The sequence below is a fragment of the Pecten maximus genome, chromosome 10, assembly GCF_902652985.1.
Source record: "Pecten maximus chromosome 10, xPecMax1.1, whole genome shotgun sequence".
Classification (NCBI taxonomy): Eukaryota; Metazoa; Mollusca; class Bivalvia; order Pectinida; family Pectinidae; genus Pecten; species Pecten maximus.
Genome location: NC_047024.1, coordinates 5,321,130 through 5,345,394, shown reverse-complemented (window position 1 = coordinate 5,345,394; position 24,265 = coordinate 5,321,130). Strand labels below are relative to the sequence as shown.

The window sequence follows — 24,265 nt, the reverse complement described above, 5'->3', positions numbered from 1 at the left end:
TTATAAACAAACACATGAAATTTGAACATATTAACAAATTTGAATGAAACTTTTATAGTCCTGACACATGAACATGATTGCTTACTGGAGTCCAAGTTCAAAAGTATCCCTGAAGTCATGCAAGTTCAAATAAATGATGATAATACTGCGCTAAGAATCTCTCCATCAAGTACTGAAGTACATCATGTGCACCGAAAGTATACGCATGATACGTATGAATATTTATCAGACCAAGGTACAATATATATATATATATATTTACAAATTAAGCATGCGGTTGTAATACCATAATTTACTCGTCTATAATGTAACATTTTAATTAAAAACATCATAATTATGTCCACAAGTAGCCTTACCTGTGCTGTGAGTGTGCGTGTTAATGTGGTTAAAGGGAGTTAACTCGTATAAATAATGAAATAACCGATTTGTTAAAATTGCAATTAGTTTGCATTGATACGGTCGCAATTTACTATAAATGTTATTTTTCCATTCTTTGGTGATGAAATAGGCCTAGCTTAACACTAAAGTAACATCGACAGAGACAAAAATACGAAACTACGTCTAAATAAGGACATAACTCCAGTAGATTCTCGCTCTTCGCTCAAAGAAAACCGACTGAATCATTCAGGCCAATTATTATTTTGATGTTGTTGGTGACCCGCTGACAGTACTAGTCCTGTAGGCCGCCCACGGGTGTCGGTTACGCTCGCGTGACTCACATGGCCTGCATAGCTGAAGTGGAATGGCGATAGAACATCATCATGTCGGTCAAAAGCAAAAAAGAAGAAATCAATTTCTTGGAAAGGAAAAAGGACACCGAGAAATCACAGGTGGTTATAATAAGGTCATTGGATATTTAATGTCCAAGAATAAAACACCTCACCCAAATAAAATAGGCCTATGTACATTGTAGACGCTCGTAATCGGGTACATCTGACACCGTGTAAACATTTAATCGGGGCGTGCCAGGTAACCTTAACCCATTGTTTTAGAGTGAGCATTATTGTTCAGTAGACAATACATATATTCAACCAGTTGCAATTACAATGCAAATCGTACTGCAGGAAGTATAGCTGTGTGGTAGATGTCATACCTAAGGTGTGTTTCAAGGCTGACATGTAAATGTGTATGTTTATTTGACACGGTGATACCAGGGTTAGCTAAGATAAGTAGTCATGTTATTAAAACATAGTACACGTGACGTGATACCAGATTATAGGTAAGCTTAGATAAGTATATAATTACAACTGTACATTATATCTATGTAACTTTAATATAACAGTCACTCTAGATCTGGTCTCGCAGGTATATTAGCTATCGGTACTAGAACTCCACACCGAGGAATATTATAAATAATTACAGTATAATGTCTTACGTATGCGGTTCACATTTACCTGTTGACATTTACAAGGGAGGAGTGGAATAGGAAAGGCAGGACGTTTTTGTCCCAAGGGATTTTTGTTTCGGTAAGTTGTAACTAGAATTTTGGATGATCATGATATATCTTCACTGAATGAAAGTTTTTACATAGAATCTGATACACATACAGATACCATTGGTTGTATGTATTATATAGACCATCACACAGGTATGTAGGCCGTCTGATCAGTGAACCATGACAATGAAAAGGAACATATCATGAACTACACACTTTGTGTGTATAAAGCTGACTGACAACATATTTTATGACAGTCCGAGTGAGGTCCTGCCCAATGTTGATAAACACAAGAATTGTAACGTAATGTAAACTGATTGATATTGGAGGGTATTTCTCTTATCTGAGCCCTGCACTTTCATTGACAAATTTGACGGCAATGGAACCCCTTCTGACAGATTGCGGTCAGGTATCTTTTTATTCTGTGTATAAATTTATTACTATGAATCATGCATTGTTTTGGATGAATGTATAATGTATGCATAATCCAGGATATCCAGACATTTTCTGTATAGATAATACAAGGCTCGGAGCTTGACCAAAATAAGATTACATTTAAACTTTGATCATGACTACCTCAGAATAACTCTCACATATGCTGTGAAGCTGGTTTTGTAAACCTGGTATATACCACAGTGTAATATATATTGTTTGATAGCCCCTGCAGCCTGCCATAACTTCCTGCTCCCTACACCCTTGTCAGACTTTACCCTAAACCGTGTCTAGTATTTTGACTTGATTTTACTAATAAACTCTTAAGTAAATGTTGTCCTATCTATGATACAATGTAACACGGCCTTTAGATTACACCTGCCTGATTACAGCCTATTTACAAAGGGTCTCTGACCCCACCCTCTTTTACAACAAAGCTATACTCCACATTTTCTGTACTGAAAAGGTTCGGGTTAAATTGTGAAGCTAAACTGTCATTATTTTTAACACATATATTGCTTAATCAATGTTTACTTGAATTATGCGTGTGAAGTTTGGATTTAATCTGGCGCCCCAGTTAGTGAAGGTGTATAGTTTATTGTTCCTTTGCTTCCCTTTACAAATTAGTCCTAAGATTACTGTCATCAAATATGGGCTTTTATGATTAAATACTGACAATATTGCCATTTTATAAATTTAGGGTACAGGAACTTAATTTAAGTGTTGAAACTGTTAGTTATCCCCAGAACCCTGCCTGATCCTGATCACGATTAAATTATAATAACTTGGTCACAGAATTATCCCTCCCTTAATTAAGCTTCTACACCATCACAACTAAACCTGTCAAACAAAGCCCTGCTACTTCACCTTGCTTGAAGTGCCTACCCTATGTACCCTCCCAACTACTATACCTTACTAAGCATTAAACTGCTGATTTTGGAAAGTTTTGGTCCTATATATAATTCTCACAGGATTATAATTGAATAATGCACGTTAGCAAAATATGATTAATTTGTCTGCAACCCAGGGAGAATGATGGGATAATGACTTTCCAAAGAAGGCAGTTCAATATCAGGGGGTACTTATATTTGTGTTTTAAGTTCAAGTTTCTCTTATATTCAACCTGTAAGTGTTTATTCCCATTCCAAAGTCAAATTTTGCTTGTACCTTAACTTCATTTTCCTAGAATTTCCCGTCACTGTTCCATTAAAGCATTACATGTATATAGTAGAAGTACAAAATTCTGAAAATCTATCTAATATGAAATCCAGTGAGAACATTGTAAGTTGTATGAGGTCATTGTATTTTTTCAATTTATTTTATTTTAGATCATAGAGGATCCTGAAAGAAGCTTTGAAAAGCATGATGCAGAAACCCCAGAACAGGTACGCAAATCCCCAAAACCAATCTTAATCAAAGTCCAGAGTGACAACAACAGTGAAGATACTAAACATCTCCTAGAAATGGACGAAGGCGAGGATAAAAAACCTGAAGAACCAGTGAAGGAAACTTCAAACAGGGAAGATAACAATGAGCTAGAAATGAATCCAACAGAAAAATCTGAAAATGTTGAAAATGTCAAAGAACCGGTGAAAAAGGAAGAAAAAGACACGAAGAAAGATAAAGCAACTGGAAAAGAAGTAGATAACAATAATGCTAAAGGGGGCGACGATGACGCAATAACACCAATTGAGGATGACCATGTTGTTACCATAGAAACAACAGGTGCTGATAAGACTGACAAACCTGATGGCAAAGATGTCACAGACGCTATTAGCGTTTTATCTCTGTTCATGGAGAGAGATTTGCGATATTATTTCCAGCACCCCTTTCTTAGAATCTTCATAGCCTACTTTGTGACCTTCTGCAATTTTCTGATCTATGCTGAAGATCCTGTAGCACACAGTATGAAGGAATGTAACATCCCCCTAATTGGAAACGACTTTGCTTTTGTGTGTACCCGCTATCCCCCTAATGCCTTCAGCCTCCTTAAAGTAGTCATGTGGCTTGGAGCCATTATCATCGGCTGTATCCTTGGGAAGATCCTCATACATGTCTTACTGTTGAGTAAGTATTGATTAATTTACATATATAAATGCTTCATGTATACAGTTGATGCCAATACTCATTCTGTCTGCTTTGGCCAGTTTAACAAAATAAACATCAAAAGCATATAACCTGTAGAAATTGATAGTGAATAGAAATGAACATTATAACTGCATAATTATCTGGCCTACCTCAGCTTAACTTCCCTTCCAAACACAAAGAATACAGTGTTATTGAAAAGATTTTGCTTTTTTCCAAATTTCCAGTTATTTGTTAAATTGAACTTGGCACTCTTAACTGATTAATGTACACATAATCCTGTATGCCGATCTACTTGTAGATTTGAACATCATGTCTACGTAGATGTACTGATTACATATCAGCTATTATACAGCCTAATTGATTGTGTAACTTACTACATAATAGGTCTTACATATATGCTAATGTTACAAAAAGGTCAGTGATCGATGTGTCGATAGATTTCCCTGTAGACCCTCACCTATAAGTTGGTAATAAATTCCATCTTCAATCATCAGTATTTTCATGTGATATATTAATATACAGTGATGTCTTGTCAAAATTAATTACCAGACACATCTTGATAAGCCTATTGATATGTGTATCATAAAGATTAAATAATTATATAGTGGTCACCCATCTGTGTATATGTATCATTGATAAGTATTAGCTACATTTCAATTTTGTAAATTAATTTAAAATTACAAAACTAATCTGGGTATATTATTCTGTTTAAAAGACTATCCCTTGTGTTGGAATTCGTAGTTTTTAAAACGGACAATTGTTTTATGTCATTCTGTAAAAAAATGTTCTGAATATATAGGTTAACATACATATATTACATTTAAATACAATATAATTAGAAATGACCTGTTTGTTAGTATGATTTGAACCAGTCAGTGACACTTGCTCTACAGATTTTATAATTTTACCATTCCAGTAAGCTTAGGGTGACAGGTAAAGACTTTAAAAGCAGCTTGGAATGGAAAATATATGTTGAGTGTTGGTATACAAACCTTAAACCAGTAAAGACGGTTGTGTCATTTGTCTATACCTTGTACATAGTGTAATTGACGATAAAAAATGAAAAATCGGTACATCCTTATATATTTACTCCTCATATTGAGGTGTACATGTGGTTACAGCCATGTATATATATAATCTTAATAAATATGTATTGCTTTAACAATTTGTGCTAATTATTGGTCATATAGACAGGGTGAATATACAAATACTCAACATATAACCACCTGAAGGTTTCCAGGCTTGGAATGACTTTGCTAGTGGATTATTTCCCTTTGTTATGAATGCTTACATGCTATTATTATATAACCTGATACATTTTTGTCATGGACAATATAAATGTTGCTTTTAATATCATCACATTGCCTTATATACCTATAATAATGCATTCACACTTTTTACAGTTAATATTCATTGTTTTACGCATAACATGTATTGTAAACAATGTTTGCATCATTTTTTAAAATGTTTATACATTTATGAAGTGAAATACTGTTTTGTAGTATTTCGTTCACATTTTTTCTCACCATTTATTAGTGTATTGCACCATTTTGCCCTCAATTTCACTGGCTCCATATTTATACGTCTCGCATGACGATCGCTGTGTCATGCAGTAAAATCACACTTATGTCATGTTTTATCTCACTGGCCCAACGCATTAACTACCATTCGTCCATGTTGTCCATCAGCCTCATCACTCTGTTTACAGCTACCTGTCAACAAATTCTTCAAAAGGTTATTGTTTCTATATATATATATGGCAAGGGAGAGTCTTCACCCTGATGTGACCAAGGTTGGCAGAGGTTACTGCTGAATCTATAGATCTCATTTCTACTAAATGTACGTAAAAGTCCATGTGTTTTAATTTAGATATGATCATTTAATTTCATAAAGATTTTATTGAATATAAATTATATTTTATACACAACACACCAAAACAGTATGAAAGTCAAAAATTTATTGAATGGAACCAATAACTTGTTCAGGCTCATATTAAATATTATCTAAAGGTTTTGGCATTCTTAGGGGCTGCTCATTCTTACAACTAAATAACATCAACTAACAATATTACATAATAAATTTTTACTCGCTACTCAAAAGATACACCTAAACAATTAAGATACTAATTATACTATAGGGGCATGCAACCCCCAAGCTAGAGCGATCATAGCTTAGCTAGCTATGACTAATAGAGAGGAGAGAAACCTAGCTTGAGCGACCTCAAGCCACAGAGTAAGCAGTTGGTAGCTAAAAAGCAGGCAGTTCTGCTAAGACTGTTTCAGATGGGGCGACCCCCGAGCTTGGGCGATCCCAAGCATATCATCTACATAAGAAATAAATACACAAAATATGATATAATGAATTGGGGGCAAGAAATTCCCCGAATTTAAAAGTGCTAATATCACGGCGTGATAAATTCATTACTGTGAGTGATATCCTCTAACTATTCCTTACTAAGAAGAGCAGCCCAAAATAAAAATAAAAATGTGACAGCTTGCATTGTAACAAAATAAAGCTTATAATTAACCAACACAGATGTACAAAAAGGTGCTGCGAGCCGGCTGCCCCAACCTGAATCAGGGAGGTAGGTTTATCCAATGCTCAGACCAGCTTGCCAGGTGTTGTCTCACCATGAGGCCTTACTTACCCCTAAACAAATGAGCCCGAAACAAGTAAAAAAGACATGTAATAAATATAAATATTATAAGTAAACACATATAATAAAAACAACATATACACATGAAAAGTACAGGCAATCAAAACAAAACAACAGTATATAAATATTAAAAGGTAATTATAATATAATATAAACAATTATACACAAACCACAGTAAAGAAAACTGCAAATTATCAAAGGTGGAGGTGGGGCGGATGGTGGATGATGAATAAAACACTGCTGCTACAAATAATCACGCTGCTTGAAAATGAATGCAGGTGGCGCTATCCCCTGACGTATTCCCATTGGTCAAGAACATCACGTGATCAAAGGCGCGAGGTTAGAAATAGATATTTACTAACATGAAGACTGTGACGGGGTTTTTAAATGTTGTGTACAAACAACTATTTAGTAAACAAAATATCATTTTATACACAACACACCAAAACAGTATGAAAGTCAAAAATTTATTGAATGGAACCAATAACTTGTTCAGGCTCATATTAAATATTATCTAAAGGTTTTGGCATTCTTAGGGGCTGCTCATTCTTACAACTAAATAACATCAACTAACAATATTACATAATAAATTTTTACTCGCTACTCAAAAGATACACCTAAACAATTAAGATACTAATTATACTATAGGGGCATGCAACCCCCAAGCTAGAGCGATCATAGCTTAGCTAGCTATGACTAATAGAGAGGAGAGAAACCTAGCTTGAGCGACCTCAAGCCACAGAGTAAGCAGTTGGTAGCTAAAAAGCAGGCAGTTCTGCTAAGACTGTTTCAGATGGGGCGACCCCCGAGCTTGGGCGATCCCAAGCATATCATCTACATAAGAAATAAATACACAAAATATGATATAATGAATTGGGGGCAAGAAATTCCCCGAATTTAAAAGGCCAAATCGAAGAGGTTACAATAAAGTAACCGAATGAGAGCCCCCAAGAAAGAAATTATGTGCAAGAAGGATATGACAATGTAATATTTTTAAGAGTGTAGATAAAGTGAATCGATGATGAACTAGAAAATTATTGATTATAATCAGTACAACTAAGCACAAATTTGCCTATAGAAATTAATGCACCGTATTACATATATACACACATAATTATCATATGCTCTAAAATGAGACATTAAGAAGTTAAATGTGGTCAGTGGCACAGTAACTGGTATAAAGCTTGCAGATAAACCAAGTAATGACAAGAGTTCAAATGATTGAAAGGTTATATCACGTATGGAATAAAGCTGAAAAAGAGAGGAAAAACATACCTAATACTATAAAGTGAGATAGTATTTAAAGGAGCACTAGATTCTGCGTCTGTGAATGAGACAGATGCAAGAACTACATCCTTCTGATGGAGGTCTAATTAAGGAAACAGTGCCAATGATAAAGTGTTAAGGATGATAATTAGGTACTGGGAACGCACCCTGAAGATGTAAGAGGATAACAAGCTCCGTATGTCAACTATATCTACTAATAATAGACAAAGAAAGGGTTGCAGATGTCCTAAGAAAGTCAACAAACTGGTTGCCAAGACTAAGGAACTTACATACACAGAACAGGTAGTTATAATGAACCTGCCAACACTCAAACTGATTACGATGCATAAAAGGAGATACGATTAAAGTTATAAGTACTTAATGCAATAAGGATACTGAATGTAGTACAGGGCTTATACAGCTAACTTAAATAAACAAGATGTGAGTATTCCGAGAAACACCCAGAGAAGAGACTTGACTCTGTCGGACTCCAGAGAAGCAGCTTGACTCCAGGTATTTCACAGTGAAGAAAGAAATTGAGTACTCAAAACTAAAGAAGGGGCTTGACTCTACTGAACAGCAGAAATACAATAAGGATACTGAATGGTGTACAGGGCTTAAACAGCTAACTTAAATTAACAAGACTTGAGTATTTGGAGAAACACCCAGAGAAGAAACTTGGCTCTGATGAACTCCAGAGAAGCAACTTGACTCCAGGTATTTCACGGTGAAGAAAGAAAATGAAGTACTCGAAACTTATAGAAGGAGCTTGACTCTACTGAACCGCAGAGAAGCAACTTGACTCTAAAATGCCTGACTTAGAGAAGAAGCTTGACTCTACTTGACAGCAGAGAAGCAACTTGACTCTAAAATGCTTGACTTAGAGAAGAAGCTTGACTCTACTTGACAGCAGAGAAGCAACTTGACTCTAAAATGCCTGACTTAGAGAAGAAGCTTGACTCTACTTGACAGAAGAGAAGCAACTTGACTCTAAATCATTCATACTGAAAGGTCCTACTAGAGAAGAAGCTTGACCCTACTGAGCCATAGAGAAGCGACTTGACTCTAGTACCCCTGTAGTGACAAACTTGACTCCTATGTGCTACTGAGAATACCCTTGGCTCAGAGTCGCAGTGACTCATGAGAAGAGACTTGACTCGCAGACACAGCTGAGAAGACCCTTGACTCTTGAGTTGTGATTACTCATGAGAAGAGTTTTGACTCATGATTGGAGAAGCGATGACATGACTGCATAAACTAACGAATCAAAACACAGCGAAGTAGTAGCTGGTGGCATGACAAACTTGACTCCTAAGTGCTACTGAGAAGACCCTTGGCTCTGAGTCTCAGTGACTCGTGAGAAGAGACTTGACTCGCAGACACAGCTGAGAAGAGTTTTGACTCTGAGTGTGATTACTCATGAGAAGAGTTTTGACTCATGATTGGAGAAGCAAAGACCTGACTACGTAAGCTAACGAATCAAAACACAGCGAAGTAGTAGGTAGCTAGTGCGGGACACTCTTGACTAAGTGCTACTGAGAAGACTACATACTTTGAGTCGCAGTGACTCATGAGAAGAGACTTGACTCGCAGACACAGCTGAGAAAACCCTTGACTCTTGAGTTGTGATTACTCATGAGAAGAGTTTTGACTCATGATTGGAGAAGCGATGACATGACTGCATAAACTAACGAATCAAAACACAGCGAAGTAGTAGCTGGTGGCATGACAAACTTGACTCCTAAGTGCTACTGAGAAGACCCTTGGCTCTGAGTCTCAGTGACTCGTGAGAAGAGACTTGACTCGCAGACACAGCTGAGAAGAGTTTTGACTCTGAGTGTGATTACTCATGAGAAGAGTTTTGACTCATGATTGGAGAAGCAAGACCTGACTACGTAAGCTAACGAATCAAAACACAGCGAAGTAGTAGGTAGCTAGTGCGGGACACTCTTGACTAAGTGCTACTGAGAAGACTACATACTTTGAGTCGCAGTGACTCATGAGAAGAGACTTGACTCGCAGACACAGCTGAGAAAACCCTTGACTCTTGAGTTGTGATTACTCATGAGAAGAGTTTTGACTCATGATTGGAGAAGCGATGACATGACTGCATAAACTAACGAATCAAAACACAGCGAAGTAGTAGCTGGTGGCATGACAAACTTGACTCCTAAGTGCTACAGAGAAGACCCTTGGCTCTGAGTCTCAGTGACTCGTGAGAAGAAACTTGACTCGCAGACACAGCTGAGAAGACCCTTGACTTCGAGTTATGACAACTCAAGAGAAGAGTGACTTGATTGTGGTTGAAGACATGACCTGATTACCCACAAAATAAACAAATAAAACATGGCATAGGTTGGTGGCTATTGTAAGGAAAAACTTCACTTCTTATGGCTGCTGAGAAGATCCTAGACTTTAAGTTGTGATTACTCATGAGATGAGTGACTTGACTTGTAATAGAAGAGGCTTGATCTGACTGATAACTAATTAAACCTAGTACATGATAATAACAATCTAGTAACAGACTAAATAAAGTGAGGAAGAAACATCATCTCTATATATATCTATGACAAAGCTCTCCTTAACAGTTGCATAATATATTCCGCACAAGTATAAACAAGAATCTGTGACAAGTACAAGGAAAACAATAATGCTAGATACAGATAAAAGGTGTGACAGCTATGCCGTAAACCAATTATTTAGAAATATCTGTGACAAGTACATAGAAAACAGTAACGCTAGATACAGATAGAAGGTGTGAACGCGAAGATATAAATGTTTACTAGAGTAACAAGTATCGAGAATGCTCCTCTGATATCCACGCTGTAACCAAAGTCTGGTCAGGTACAAAGTCAAAATAGACAGATTGATGAGTAATCTCACCGCTGAAAAGTCCAAGACAACTGAGTTGGAAGCATAGTAAGCTGATGCTACGATTTCCAATTTATCTGCATGTCGCTATCATCGGGAGATGGAAACGCATAATGTAGTTCGGTGAGTTTCCGACTCGTCTGTATGTAGTTATCAAAGTTGTTCGTTGATTATCCGAGGAGTCTGCATGTCGTAATCGTCGGGAGATTGAAATTCCGACTAGTTAAGTTGTTCGGTTAGTTCCGAGTACACTGCATGTCGTAATATCGCGAGATGGAAATCTAGACTAATAATGTTGTACGTGTAGGTCCTTAATTATTTTTCCTTAAATCAGATAATTACCCCTACAAAATTAACCGTAAACGCCAAAGAAGACGATGCAATGCCCTACAGTGTTCGACAAGACATGGGCGCTGCCATCTTGAATCCCGCACGGAATCCTGGGATCGCGCACCAAGCTGCTGGTAGTGACGCGTTCCTGACCTGCTTGGCCGCCATGTTAGATGACCCGAGACGGTTTACAAACTGATGTCTTTCGATTTCCACTAGCACGAATAAGTCACACACAAAGTTAGATCCCGATAGCAAAGAGAACACATTGTGGTTGCATAAAGACTGTTAGGATCCAAATAGGAAATACACAGCTCGATGACGAATGACATTCGTCAATGTAAACTAAAGGAAATGTCCTCGACACACGTCGATAAAAATGTAAACAAACACAACACACGTGTAAATACCGTTATTGGTGTGTACTTCCCTGTCGTAGGAGACGACAACTCCAGGCAAAACACTCGTAAGTTCAAAAAGTCAATAGGAGTTGTTGCGACGAAAGTAAACAATAGGAGAAAATAATGATGAATAAAACACTGCTGCTACAAATAATCACGCTGCTTGAAAATGAATGCAGGTGGCGCTATCCCCTGACGTATTCCCATTGGTCAAGAACATCACGTGATCAAAGGCGCGAGGTTAGAAATAGATATTTACTAACATGAAGACTGTGACGGGGTTTTTAAATGTTGTGTACAAACAACTATTTAGTAAACAAAATATCATTAAGGCTATATATACATGTAAGCCCTCTCCCTCTCTAGATATGATCAGCATCCCTATAAACATACCTATATTTGCTGTGCGGCATTGAAACGCAAACTCAGTAACTCACTACAGTTCTAATGCTAGTGGCTTTTCTAGGATTAGGACTGGTCCAAACCTTGTAGGTTACCTGTTTTGGGAATATTACTTTTCAGGAGAATATTTCATTATTATTCGTAAAAAAGATCCAGGTGAGTTGAGCAGTGTCTTAATGTACATACAATGTATATATTACACATCTATAATTGCATGTACAATGTACTTAGCACAGGTTTGAGCCCTGAAATAAATGTAAATGAGTTATCAAAATGTACTTGGTATGTTTATTTCTGTGGATATAGATACTGCATTGTCAGAAACATAAGAGATGAAGGAAAAATTGTTTGCCTGATCACCGGTTGTTTAAATTCATCAAGTTCATAATTTGCATGTATTATATATCCAAGAGGCTGCTAGTTGTAGATATTGTTCTGTACTAACATATACAGTAGTCTACATGTACATACATATAGATATGCCTATGTTCTATGTTGTACCGATAACAGGCTATCTATAATGAAAATGATTTTCCTTTTTAGACAAACTGCTGCGTCTGAAGATGTTCACAGAGGACCAGGGATCATGGATGATAATGTTCCTGTGTAGTCTCATTTCCATATTTATAATGTCCTGGATCTACAACGGATTCCTGACAGCCGGAGGTGATAGCACAGAATCCTATCGGATTTCCGGTGACCTTGGACTCTCCAACTCTATTTTTATGAAGGCTGCTGCCTGTGGTACTTGGTGTGGAGACTTTTTCACTGCTTGGATGGTAGGTTTTTGTGCCAACATGGAGACTTTCCACTGCCTCAAAAGTAGGTTTTTATAATATTACTAACACAGGGTAACTTTTTTCTGTCTAGATGATTGGTTTTAACACAGTTTCTAAACAAAATACACATGAAATAAGACCATATTGAAAAAGAGCATAGGGAATAGAGTGTTAGAGCCGAAAAACTTATTATGATATACTTTAAATTAAATATGCACACATTAAATTTATTAAATAATTGCTCATAATGACTAGATCTCCCATGAATATTCAGACTATTTTGACAGGTTTTTAAATATGTATAATATTTTTACATCATCTAAATGTCAGAATTAGTAAAGGCCAGGAATACACCCATGTTGGATTGAAGCTATCATATGCAGGTGAAACTGTATGAAGGAAGAAAAAAATAATACAGAAAAACTGGTTTAATCAGCAGCTGTTTTGGACATAGAAACTAGATTCATTACAACTATGTTTTTGTTGAATATTTAGGTGACTGATATGATGCTACAAGAGAAGCTCTACCCAGGCTGGGCCAAACCAGTGCGGACCTGGTGGAACCACCGATACAATCGTATCATCTTATTCTGGGTGGTCACCTCAGTAACGTCCCTCGTCGTGATCTTTGTGATAGCCACAGACTTTATACAGTGGGAGAAGCTGAACCATGGATTCCTGCCGACTAACGAACTGTCCAGGGCGTTTCTGGCCTCCTTCATTCTGGTTATGGATATCTTAATTGTGTGTCAGGTAATGTCCATTGTATTCTGTATAATATGAAATGTTCGTGTGTACTGTCTTTTGTGGTTTGGAGATTTCATATTATTTTCTTGGTACAGGCTTTCATGGTTAGGCTATGCATTGATAATATAACAGTAATACATACAACAATGTCTTATGTATATATATTTGTGGTTCCATGAAAACTACAAGAGTTTATACACAAAGAACGCTTCATGTCGTACAGTTCTCTATACAGCCTCCATTACCTGATCTTCCCAGTTTTGTTATCTATTGAAAAACAAAGAAATGTATACAGAATCAACGTTACTACCGTTATCCTAAAGTTTCACAGGCATTCATAATCATGACACAAAGAGAAAGTATACTGACATTTTATCTCGTGATTTTTATAATGATAAGACTTAGTATACTCTAGATGATGTATCTATGTTACCTTTACGTCAAGTTTTAGATCAATTTTTATGTTTTATACAGATATTTATCTGATATTTGTATAATCTTTTAATGTAGATACATTTTACTGTTTTAAAGTAGATACAATTATCTCATTACCTGTAACAAAGTAAGGGAAGGTTTACTAGGAGCAGGGTGTCCTTTAGTCTGTTATTCTGTTGACTAAGCTTTTAGAAGTTGACGTTGTAAGTTTTCTGTATTCCCATGAAGCTGACATGGTACTTTTTTCTGATCATTTCAATAAAATAAATGTTGGCAGGACTGGGATTTCCCTCATTTTATGAGTGCCATTGACATCAAAATGCCAGGTGTTAACACTGCACACATCAAGTTTGACATCCCCAAGTGTCTCAAGAAAGAGGTTTGGCAGGTGCATATTACAGGTGAGTTGGAAGTAGGTCCATCAGTGATTTTCGGAACTCTGATGTTTGAGTCCGGGACTAGTGGTTTCCTGTGGGACCCTCTAAATATCCATTAGCATTGAGACTTGTCAAAATTATGGATATAGTGTTCAGAACTTGTCAGAAAAAATTCTACAAAAATTATTAGGTACATCATAAAAGTACTTGTCAACAGAGACACATAATATCATATTTAAGTGGTACAGATAGGATTGTTTAGTACTCAAATCATACTTTTGGTGGTTATTTTTGTTCCAATTCAACATGTACATTGTTGTATGTAACTGCTAAAGTAATGTAAAATGAAAGTATCATTTACCTATTATAAATGAATGTTACAACTCCAGAAATGTAGTCAGAATAGCAATCAATACATATAGGGTCTTGGAGTTTTCATTTCATATGAGATTTTGTGGGGCAAGTCTTAAGGCGAGTAAAAATCACAATTTTGAGACGAGTTTCATAAAATCTCATATAAAATGAAAACAGTTAAAATACCTTTTATCACATAATTCAGAAAACTTAAATTTTGGAAGATTTTAAAGTCAAAATGTGGAGGACTTAATTGAATCAAGGTAGTGATTTTGTTCAACATTCATGATGTAATGTCGTTGTTACAGTCCATATTATGACATTACAATTGATCTCTTGACTGCGCAGCCTAATGAAAAATGATCCAGGGTATATCTCGCTAGTGACATACGGGCAAATGACAAAATTGTATGGGAGAATACTGGATAACAGACCGATTATGTGACAAAATTGTATGGGAGAATACTGGATAACAGACTGATTATGTGACAAAATTGTATGGGAGACCACAGGGATGTGATGTACTATCTATACTGGTATTTGATTTCTTTTTGCAATTTTTGTATTTACAAGTTTTGGTAGAAGAGCATATCTACAGATTAATACTTGTATATTTGATGAGCGGCATAGTTGTTGAGTGGTAATAGAACTCTGTTTTCTACCTCTGTAGGTAAATGGTTTAACTACAGGATTTTGTTTTCTACTTCTATAGGTAAATGGTTTAACTACAGGATTTTGTTTTCTACTTCTATAGGTAAATGGTTTAACTACGGGATTTTGTTTATCGTTATGCTGCTTGACCTAAACATGTGGAAGAACCAGATCTTTTACAAGCCCTATGACTATGGTCAGTACGTGGATTCAGAGGGGAGAATCCACACAGTGCTGGACGACTACAGCCTTACAACATTTAACGAGAGTCTGCTAACCTGGTCGTACCGAAATAATACAATAAATCCTGTGACCAATGCGTCCTACCTTGAGGGAGATATGGTCGTCAGCACTCGTTACTATGACTACAGCCTAGCATTGAAGGGATTGGCATTCGTCCCAGCCCTTTTGGCGTTCATTGTGTTAGGTGTGACTGTTTGGATGTTTGGCCGTTTTAAGCCATCGAAGGATGATCCGTATGCTGGTCGGTTAAAGAAGCGCAGAAAGAGGAGGAGATTCTCCCTTAGAAATTTATCTAGTTCCTTCCGAAAAATTGAACTGCGGAGAAAAGTTCAAGCTGTACCCAAACTGCTACATTTCCGTCGTAAACAAAGCCCTAATCATGACCCTTCCTCAAATGGATCAGGATACCCTGAAAACTGGTCGGCACCAGCAGACATCAACAAATAGAGAAACCTAAAGCTGGTGTCAGTTTTATACCTGTTTGATATTGATTATATTTTTGAGACATTTCTGTATTATTACTTTGATTGTAATGTACATGTATATTACATATATCATGGTGATTTATGTATATTTTCTAACATGTCAATAGATTATGATGATTGAAATATCGGAAATCAACATATCGGAAATCAACTACAATAATTAATCAAGAACTTGCAAAACAGTGAAGCATAGGTCATATTATTCTTATAATGAATGAAATTGAAATCTTTGAAATACCATTTTATATATACCTTGTTCACTTTAGAAGCAATGAAAACACTATCTGTATTTTCATACCATGGTAATACGTATAACTGGTATGTGTACCGTTTGTAACCATTCATCACTTTATCAGGTAGAATTGTCTATTGGTAAATCATCATGGAATTATTTTGACACTCCTAAAATATAACAATTATTTTTATCTGAAAATTAAATATATTCATCTGTTTGAATTCATAATTGTCCTTGATGAGTTTATAAATTAAATACCTTTGGTATGGTGACTGTGTAGTTAGGTCAATAATATAGTCTATAGTTTTAATTAGATTATTGTGCTATGTAGTTACTATGCTATCTACACAATATAAAGTTTGTAAGCTTCAACCAAAGCGATACTGAAACAGAAATTGTTTCATATTAGAGAGAGAATTTGAGAGAAAATTCAAGCCACATTAATCAGTCTGTGTTCATTTGAATTTGTATCAAATTATGATATGTGAGAACTTCATAATTATGTTGTGTCCTCAGAATCATCTAGGATCTAGTATAGATCAGGAATAGTTCAACCTACCGCGTATACTAGTGCTGTTGGTTAACTTCTTAATCATTAAAGGTTGGGTCATGTTTTAATTAATGTCTGTCTTAATTGATATGAGTGATGGAAACTACTTATATGATTATTATCTTTCAATAAACAAACATTGTGACCCAATTGTGGTCACCACTTAGTTTTCAGTAGATATACAGTAATTGGTTCAGTAGACATACAGTAATTGGTTCAGTTGACATACAGTAATTGGTTCAGTTGACATACAGTAATTGGTTCAGTTGACATACAGTAATTGGTTCAGTAGACATACAGTAATTGGTTCATTAGACCTAGAGTAATTGGTTCAGTAGACCTAGAGTGATTGGTTCAGTTGACATACAGTAATTGGTTCAGTACATATACAGTAATTGGTTCAGTTGACATACAGTAATTGGTTCAGTTGACATACAGTAATTGGTTCAGTAGACATACAGTAATTGGTTCAGTTGACATACAGTAATTGGTTCAGTAGACATACAGTAATTGGTTCATTAGACCTAGAGTAATTGGTTCAGTAGACCTAGAGTGATTGGTTCAGTTGATATACAGTAATTGGTTCAGTACATATACAGTAATTGGTTCAGTAGACATACAGTAATTGGTTCATTAGACCTAGAGTAATTGGTTCAGTAGACATACAGTAATTGGTTCAGTTGACATACAGTAATTGGTTCAGTAGACATACAGTAATTGGTTCAGTAGACATACAGTAATTGGTTCAGTAGACATACAGTAATTGGAATTCTAAGCAATCGTCCCATAAGAGACTAGAAGCACAGCATTAGCAGTGATGAAACAAATTGGTGTCTAGATTGTGTATTTTACTACCAGATGTGAACATTTATTTTTCTACACTTCCTTACTCTGGCCGACTTTCTGAGTGTTATATTTACCATACCCTGGGTAGTATGTGTACATTGTTTAAGTCGTATACTATAATTACCATAGAATTGTACATGGATGTTATGAGAAAAACTGATTATTTTTAAATCGTGTTGCGGTTATGTTTTTTAATCGTCAGACATATAGTTGAACATTAAAATGCATAATGTTTGAGTACCCTAGATGCCTTACAAGTTGTCTGATTTCCTGTGTATTTTTTTATGGATAGAAGACAGATAATATGTTTTATAGAAATGATATACAAGTCCCTTGATTTACCATGATATGTACTGTATTTTCTGCTGGATATTTTTTTAATCTGTTCTTATTGAAGTTCAAACAGGTTTCAAATCACTTTTCAAAAATTGCACTTTTTAATCGTAGTTATGGTCTGGCCAGAGTTAAGCATGCTGTCCTGTTTATATACCGTGTAGGGAATAGACTGTTGGAGCCAAGTGAAGCATGGTGTTCTGTTAATTTTTGCTAGATTAATTGATATAACATTGTAGCAAAATTATGATTATATATATAGCATGAAGTATGAACCTCCTCTTTGTGACATTTTTAAATACATTGTACAGTCCAATATATATCTGCTCTTTATTGGCATAATTCCATCCCTGGTTTGTACGAGAAGGTTGGCCAGATCTTGGTGTCGGGATATGGTGAATATATGATGAAACATTGCATCGCTATGACAATTTATGACAACTTGTAGTGGTACATGTAGTTCTATTTTTAATTATCACAATGTAATTTAATTGTCAAGAATTTTTAGTTGTATGTTACAGTCTATCAACTGTAATGCTTAACATCATATCAACATCTGATTGTTGTCCTGTTATCACAGTCAGCATCCGTCATGGCAACATGTGATAATACCATAACTACATCTGATTGTTGTCTTCATGTTGTCACAGTCAACATCCGTCATGGCAACATGTGATAATACCGTAACTACATCTGATGGTTGTCTCTATGTTGTCACAGTCAACATCCGTCATGGCAACATGTGATAATACCATAACTATATCTGTTTGTTGTCGCTATGTTGTCACAGTCAACATCCGTCATGGCAACATGTGATAATACCATAACTACATCTGATTGTTGTCTCTATGTTGTCACAGTCAACATCCGTCATGGCAACATGTGATAATACCATAACTACATCTGTTTGTTGTCACAGTCAACATCCGTCATGGCACCATGTGATAATACCATAACTACATCTGTTTGTTGTCTATGTTATCATTCATTGACTGTATAATATCATGTTGGTATCTTCGATAGTCAGGGATTTTCCTACAATAGAAACAGGGTCTGTTAAAAGGACCCATTTTTTGTTTTTCCCAATTTCCCAATTTGTCGCGTAGGAATTCCCAATTCATTGGACCCTTGACCCAGTTGAAATATTGTAAAAAAAATCCTTGATAGCAGTGTTTGGAAGTTTTTCCTGTCATTCCAACTCTACAAATTTATTTTGAATACCTTAGCTTTTTTACATGTAAGTTGTAAATCTTGACAGATTTAATTGATCCTGGGAATAATTAAGTGATAAACTGGAAATAGAAATATTCATCGTTTACACAAGATTGGAGATAGTCATAGTTTACACATGTATAAGGTTGGAGAAAGTCATGTGTTTTACTCAAGTGTGGAGACATCGGATTCTCATAACAACAACATCACACATTGTGACATTAACTAGTGATGTGTTGTAGCTGTGTTTATAGACATTTAACTGCAGCAGCTCATTCCTGGTAATAGGCCCACCCATGTGTATTACTGGTAATAGGCCTACCCATGTGTATTACTGGTAATAGGCCTACCCATGTGTATTACTGGTAATAGGTCCAACCATGTGTATTACTGGTAATAGGTCCAACCATGTGTATTACTGGTAATAGGCCCAACCATGTGTATTACTGGTAATAGGCCTACCCATGTGTGTCACAGTACTGGGGCCGCGATGGCCGAGTGGTTAAGGTGTCCCGACACTTTAACACTAGCCCTCCACCTCTGGGTTGCAAGTTCGAAACCTACGTGGGGCAGTTGCCAGGTACTGACCGTAGGCCGGTGGTTTTTCTCCGGGTACAAAATCACTGTATTAGGCCCACCTGATAGCTTATTTTGGAATAAATACAGTATATTTGTCACTATTATAAATATATGCTTTGTGTTATTGCAAAAATGACTGATTTTAATTAATATCTTCATTTTAATTAAGATCTTCATGTTAATACAATAGTATGGATGTATTGAGTGTATAGGCCAAAATATTGAAGTGCATGTATCTAACCAGTCAATCATACAATATTTTTGTACAAAATCTATGTATTACACAAGGTGCAGTGTTAGCCTATGTTTGTCCTTCATCTGTAAAGGTTTATTGATATTGACTATCACTTCAAAGTTATGGGGATTTTTACAGTATGATTCAATGGTTGTTTTTTTGTTTGTTTTTCAAATATACATCAGATAGAAATACCAGTTTAGGTAGATGAACAGGTTCTGATACCCACGTATTTTTGAGTTATAACAAAAATCTGATTGATGTTCACATGTTTTTAACACAGAAATTTGATGTTCCATTACTACTGTAATAGTCTATCTAGTAGATGACTGTTCATTTAACAATGTTACAATGCTCTAAAAAAAATTTCCAACTGGTTTTCATTTCAGCCCTTTTCCCTATTTTGGTAATGTCCAAGAGATTACAGGGGAGGTAAGGGGTGGGGGTCTTGTGATCAAGACTCCCTCTTCTTATCTTTCACTTCTCCAAAATAACCAAGGGTAAAAAAGTAATCGGACATTTTGCATTATCCCCACAAGCTATTTTAAAAACTGAGGTGAAATTCAACATGTTGTATATATAGACTATTACGATTTGTATTGGTACAATGTCCCCGAGTGATTCTCCGGATCATTTAGGTATCCTTTACTGGATCATTCACAGACCAGAATTAATCGGCTATGGTACTGTACATTTGTGGATAATTAATATTTTCTGTACACACTTATGAGTAATTCACATAAACAAGAATCTATAAACTGTTGGTAATATCTACCCTGTTTTTGACATGCTATATATTTGTTAGATATGAATAAGTAGTTTATTGTATATATATTGTTATGAGATATGTAAATGTACTAGGTAATCATATTATATAGTACAATGTATAATTTTGATATTGCAATGTGTTTATAATGACATTTTGTGTTCATAAGTCAATATTGATTACCATTGATTGATGGTCATACATCTTATGATTGCTGAAAACTGCCTCTTGTCATGTAATTATTTCAGAGATCATTTATTTACAAATGAATTGTTAACATAACATCAATATAACTGTATCAACATCATTGTTTTAATCATGATAGCTGTAGTCACACACATCTACACATTGTACGCCAAAAGTGAGTTTGCAAAATTTAATTCTATAAAATTTTAATTACAGTATGAACTTTTTCAATGAATTTTCCTTAAAGATATTGGTTTAAACTTTATTTTCATAAATTTTTCATTAATTTCTGTTTTCACTAACCAGAGAAATCAAGTTATTTACTAAGTGTATGAAGGAACACAATGCCATAGTTTGGTTGTTAATTTTAATATCTTCAAACATTTTCACCTGTAAATTGTGTTTGGAAACTCAAGATATTTCTTTTTCAACTCACAAAATTTCATTAAAATCGATATTCATGAATGAAGTCAAGGTAATTTATAGAAACAAGTTGAAAATTCAAATAATTCATTGCAAAATTCAACATTGCAAACTAAATTATGTCGCACTGCTGTAGGTAATCTTGACTTTCTTATCTGTGATTATTTTATTGTTCATTGCTTACAGCTACTTTGGTGTGTCTACTTAAAATCCCAGGAACGTTTTGTTGAATGTTAACCGAAAAATTTATATACTTTTTTGATGAAGTGCAGATGCACACGGGTAATGGTATGGTGGTCGGGTATGACTGTCTGCTAGATAACCTCACTCAGCATATGACGACTCACTTTTGATTTTGCTGGATTGCTAAACATTATGATGCCAAGGAGAAATGGCAAGTAAAAGTGCCTGGAAAGTTTGCACAGCACTGCACAGAGTTGTCTCCCTGTTTTATTGTATATAATGCATTTATTTATATCATTAAAAATATGCTGGAGTCTGACATTTATCAAAATGATATTGGAGAATACATAGAAATATCAGTAGAATATATTGTCCACTTTTCCTTGCCTAGCTAGTGTCACTGTCATACCACATTATCTGTATTCAGTATATGTGTTACTCTAGGGAATGTATTGGTGTTGTAGTAAACTTGTTTTAAAAAAGTGTATAATGTTCTGTTACATTACACATTTGTTAAACAATTGTCATCTTTCGTGCTTGTTGTTTTAAGTTAAACTAATTATTCAGCTGTTATTTATGCTTACTATGAGCAATAAATACCTGTGGACCCTCAAATCAAAGTAATTAGCTGAATCAGTAGAAATATTTTATAATCATTGTATAAGGAATTAATATATCATACTAGTACATCTCGTATTCTAATATATAAATGTTGAAGTATAACCCTGTTGCGTCCTGTATATGTGGTGCTGACACAATTACGTTATACCAGCCTATGTTTCCGGTGATAAATCATACTAACTATTTAGTCCTATACTATGCCAGTCCTTTATTAGAAATACATGGTACTTAAAATAGATTTTTTTTAATCTCTGTCAGATTAGTATCTGTGTTCCGAACAACACCCATGGCCTAGAAATCTATCTTGATGTAAAAAGATATATATGCGATGGCCTTTTTAGTAACCCTCCAAGCTTGCTTGATTCTTCTCCAGGTTTGTATAGATAGTGCTAGGGTAACCAAAACAGATCTGTAACAGGTGGTTTTTATTTCTATCTCTAAGACTTGTCTCTGTTGAATTACATTTAATTGGTAATTTTCATTACGGTATGCATGGTATGTGCTGTCAACACATTATACGGATATTTTGTATATCTCACCTTATCGTTTATAAACTTAATGTTGTCATCTGAATTATGTTTTCTTCAGAAAATAAACTTTTTAAGTTTGATTGGAACTCTTTTAGAATTCAGTACTGAAAACAAAAAATATTGAAAATTTCTTTTTTGATTGCTGAGTCATAATTTTTGCTTAGAATATTGAATTGCCTAAATGTATTAATTTTTGGTATCTTTAATTGATTAATCATGTTTTACTTTTAGTGTCATATCTGGCTTATTTTATTTATACAACATTATACACATATTTATTTGTTATTTCACTTTAGTTAATAAAAATGATTGATCTATAGTGGTGTTTAAAGTTTTATAATTAACTAGATATTGACAGAATATCAATTACAAAGTTTATAATTGACTAGATATTGACAGAATATCAATTACAACGTTTATAATTAACTAGATATTGACAGAATATAAATCACAGCTCTTTACCAGACATGCTTTATAATTAACTAGATGTTGACAGAATATCAATTACAAAGTTTATAATTAACTAGATATTGACAGAATATCAATTACAAAGTTTATAATTAACTAGATATTGACAGAATATCAATTACAAAGTTTATAATTAACTAGATATTGACATAAAATCAATTACAAAGTTTATAATTAACTAGATATTGACAGAATATCAATTACAGATCTTAACCAGACATGCTTTATAATTAACTAGATATTGAGAGAATATCAATTACAAAGTTCATAATTAACTAGATATTGACAGAATATCAATTACAAAGATTTATAATTAACTAGATATTGACAGAATATCAATTACAAAGTTCATAATTAACTAGATATTGACAGAATATCAATTACAGCTCTTTACCAGACATGAGAGAAATGTCATGTCCATTCATCAACAAAGGTAAAAAAGGATATATCTAAGAAAACAACAGACCAATGACCTTGAAAGGAGACATAGAACATGGAAATTGGCCTTGTATTTAGGACTTAAGGAAAGCTTTTACCCAGTGATTATGAGACAAAGTTATCACTGACCCAGTGTGGCCGGGTGGCACATTGGTAAAACATGTGCCTTTCACCTAGTCACTGGCATTTGATTCCCTGATCAGACATGAAAAGGTATGGGGGCACCTACCTGACTGGGTTTTCTCTGGGTACTCCACCTTCCTCTGACAGTAAGACTCCTCACACACTGCCATTGGCACCAAAAAGCATGACTTATATAAGATGGTATATTTTGTTTAGCAATTGATCTGAAATAAATAAAGTTTACAATGACCCTGTAATTAGGAGACTAGGATATCAATGACCCTGTAATTAGGACTAGGATGTCAATGACCCTGTAATTAGGACTAGAATGTCAATGACCCTGTTATTATGACTAGCATATCAATGACCCTGTAATTAGGAGACTAAGATATCAATGACCCTGTAATTAGGACTAGGATATCAATGACCCTGTTATTATGACTAGCATATCAATGACCCTGTAATTAGGAGACTAAGATATCAATGACCCTGTAATTAGGACTAGGATATCAATGACCCTGTAATTAGGACTAGCATATCAATGACCCTGTTATTATGACTAGCATATCAATGACCCTGTAATTA

At 35.1% G+C, this 24,265-nt stretch overlaps 1 protein-coding gene across 2 annotated transcripts; it reads left to right on the top strand.

Moving 5' to 3' along the window:
* Window positions 1–617: 617 nt before the first annotated feature.
* Window positions 618–22,970, top strand: LOC117336024 (transmembrane protein 117-like). Of its 2 annotated transcripts, none has more exons than XM_033896350.1 (6): window positions 618–830; window positions 3,196–3,934; window positions 12,425–12,660; window positions 13,156–13,413; window positions 14,120–14,243; window positions 15,328–22,970. In XM_033896350.1, the coding sequence occupies exons 1-6, from the start codon at window positions 762–764 to the stop codon at window positions 15,912–15,914; spliced, it is 2,013 nt and encodes a 670-aa protein (XP_033752241.1). In that variant the 5' UTR covers window positions 618–761; the 3' UTR covers window positions 15,915–22,970. The 2 variants fall into 2 exon arrangements, with proteins under 2 accessions (XP_033752241.1, XP_033752242.1); XM_033896351.1 differs by lacking the exon at window positions 618–830 and adding an exon at window positions 1,603–1,844.
* Window positions 22,971–24,265: the final 1,295 nt, after the last annotated feature.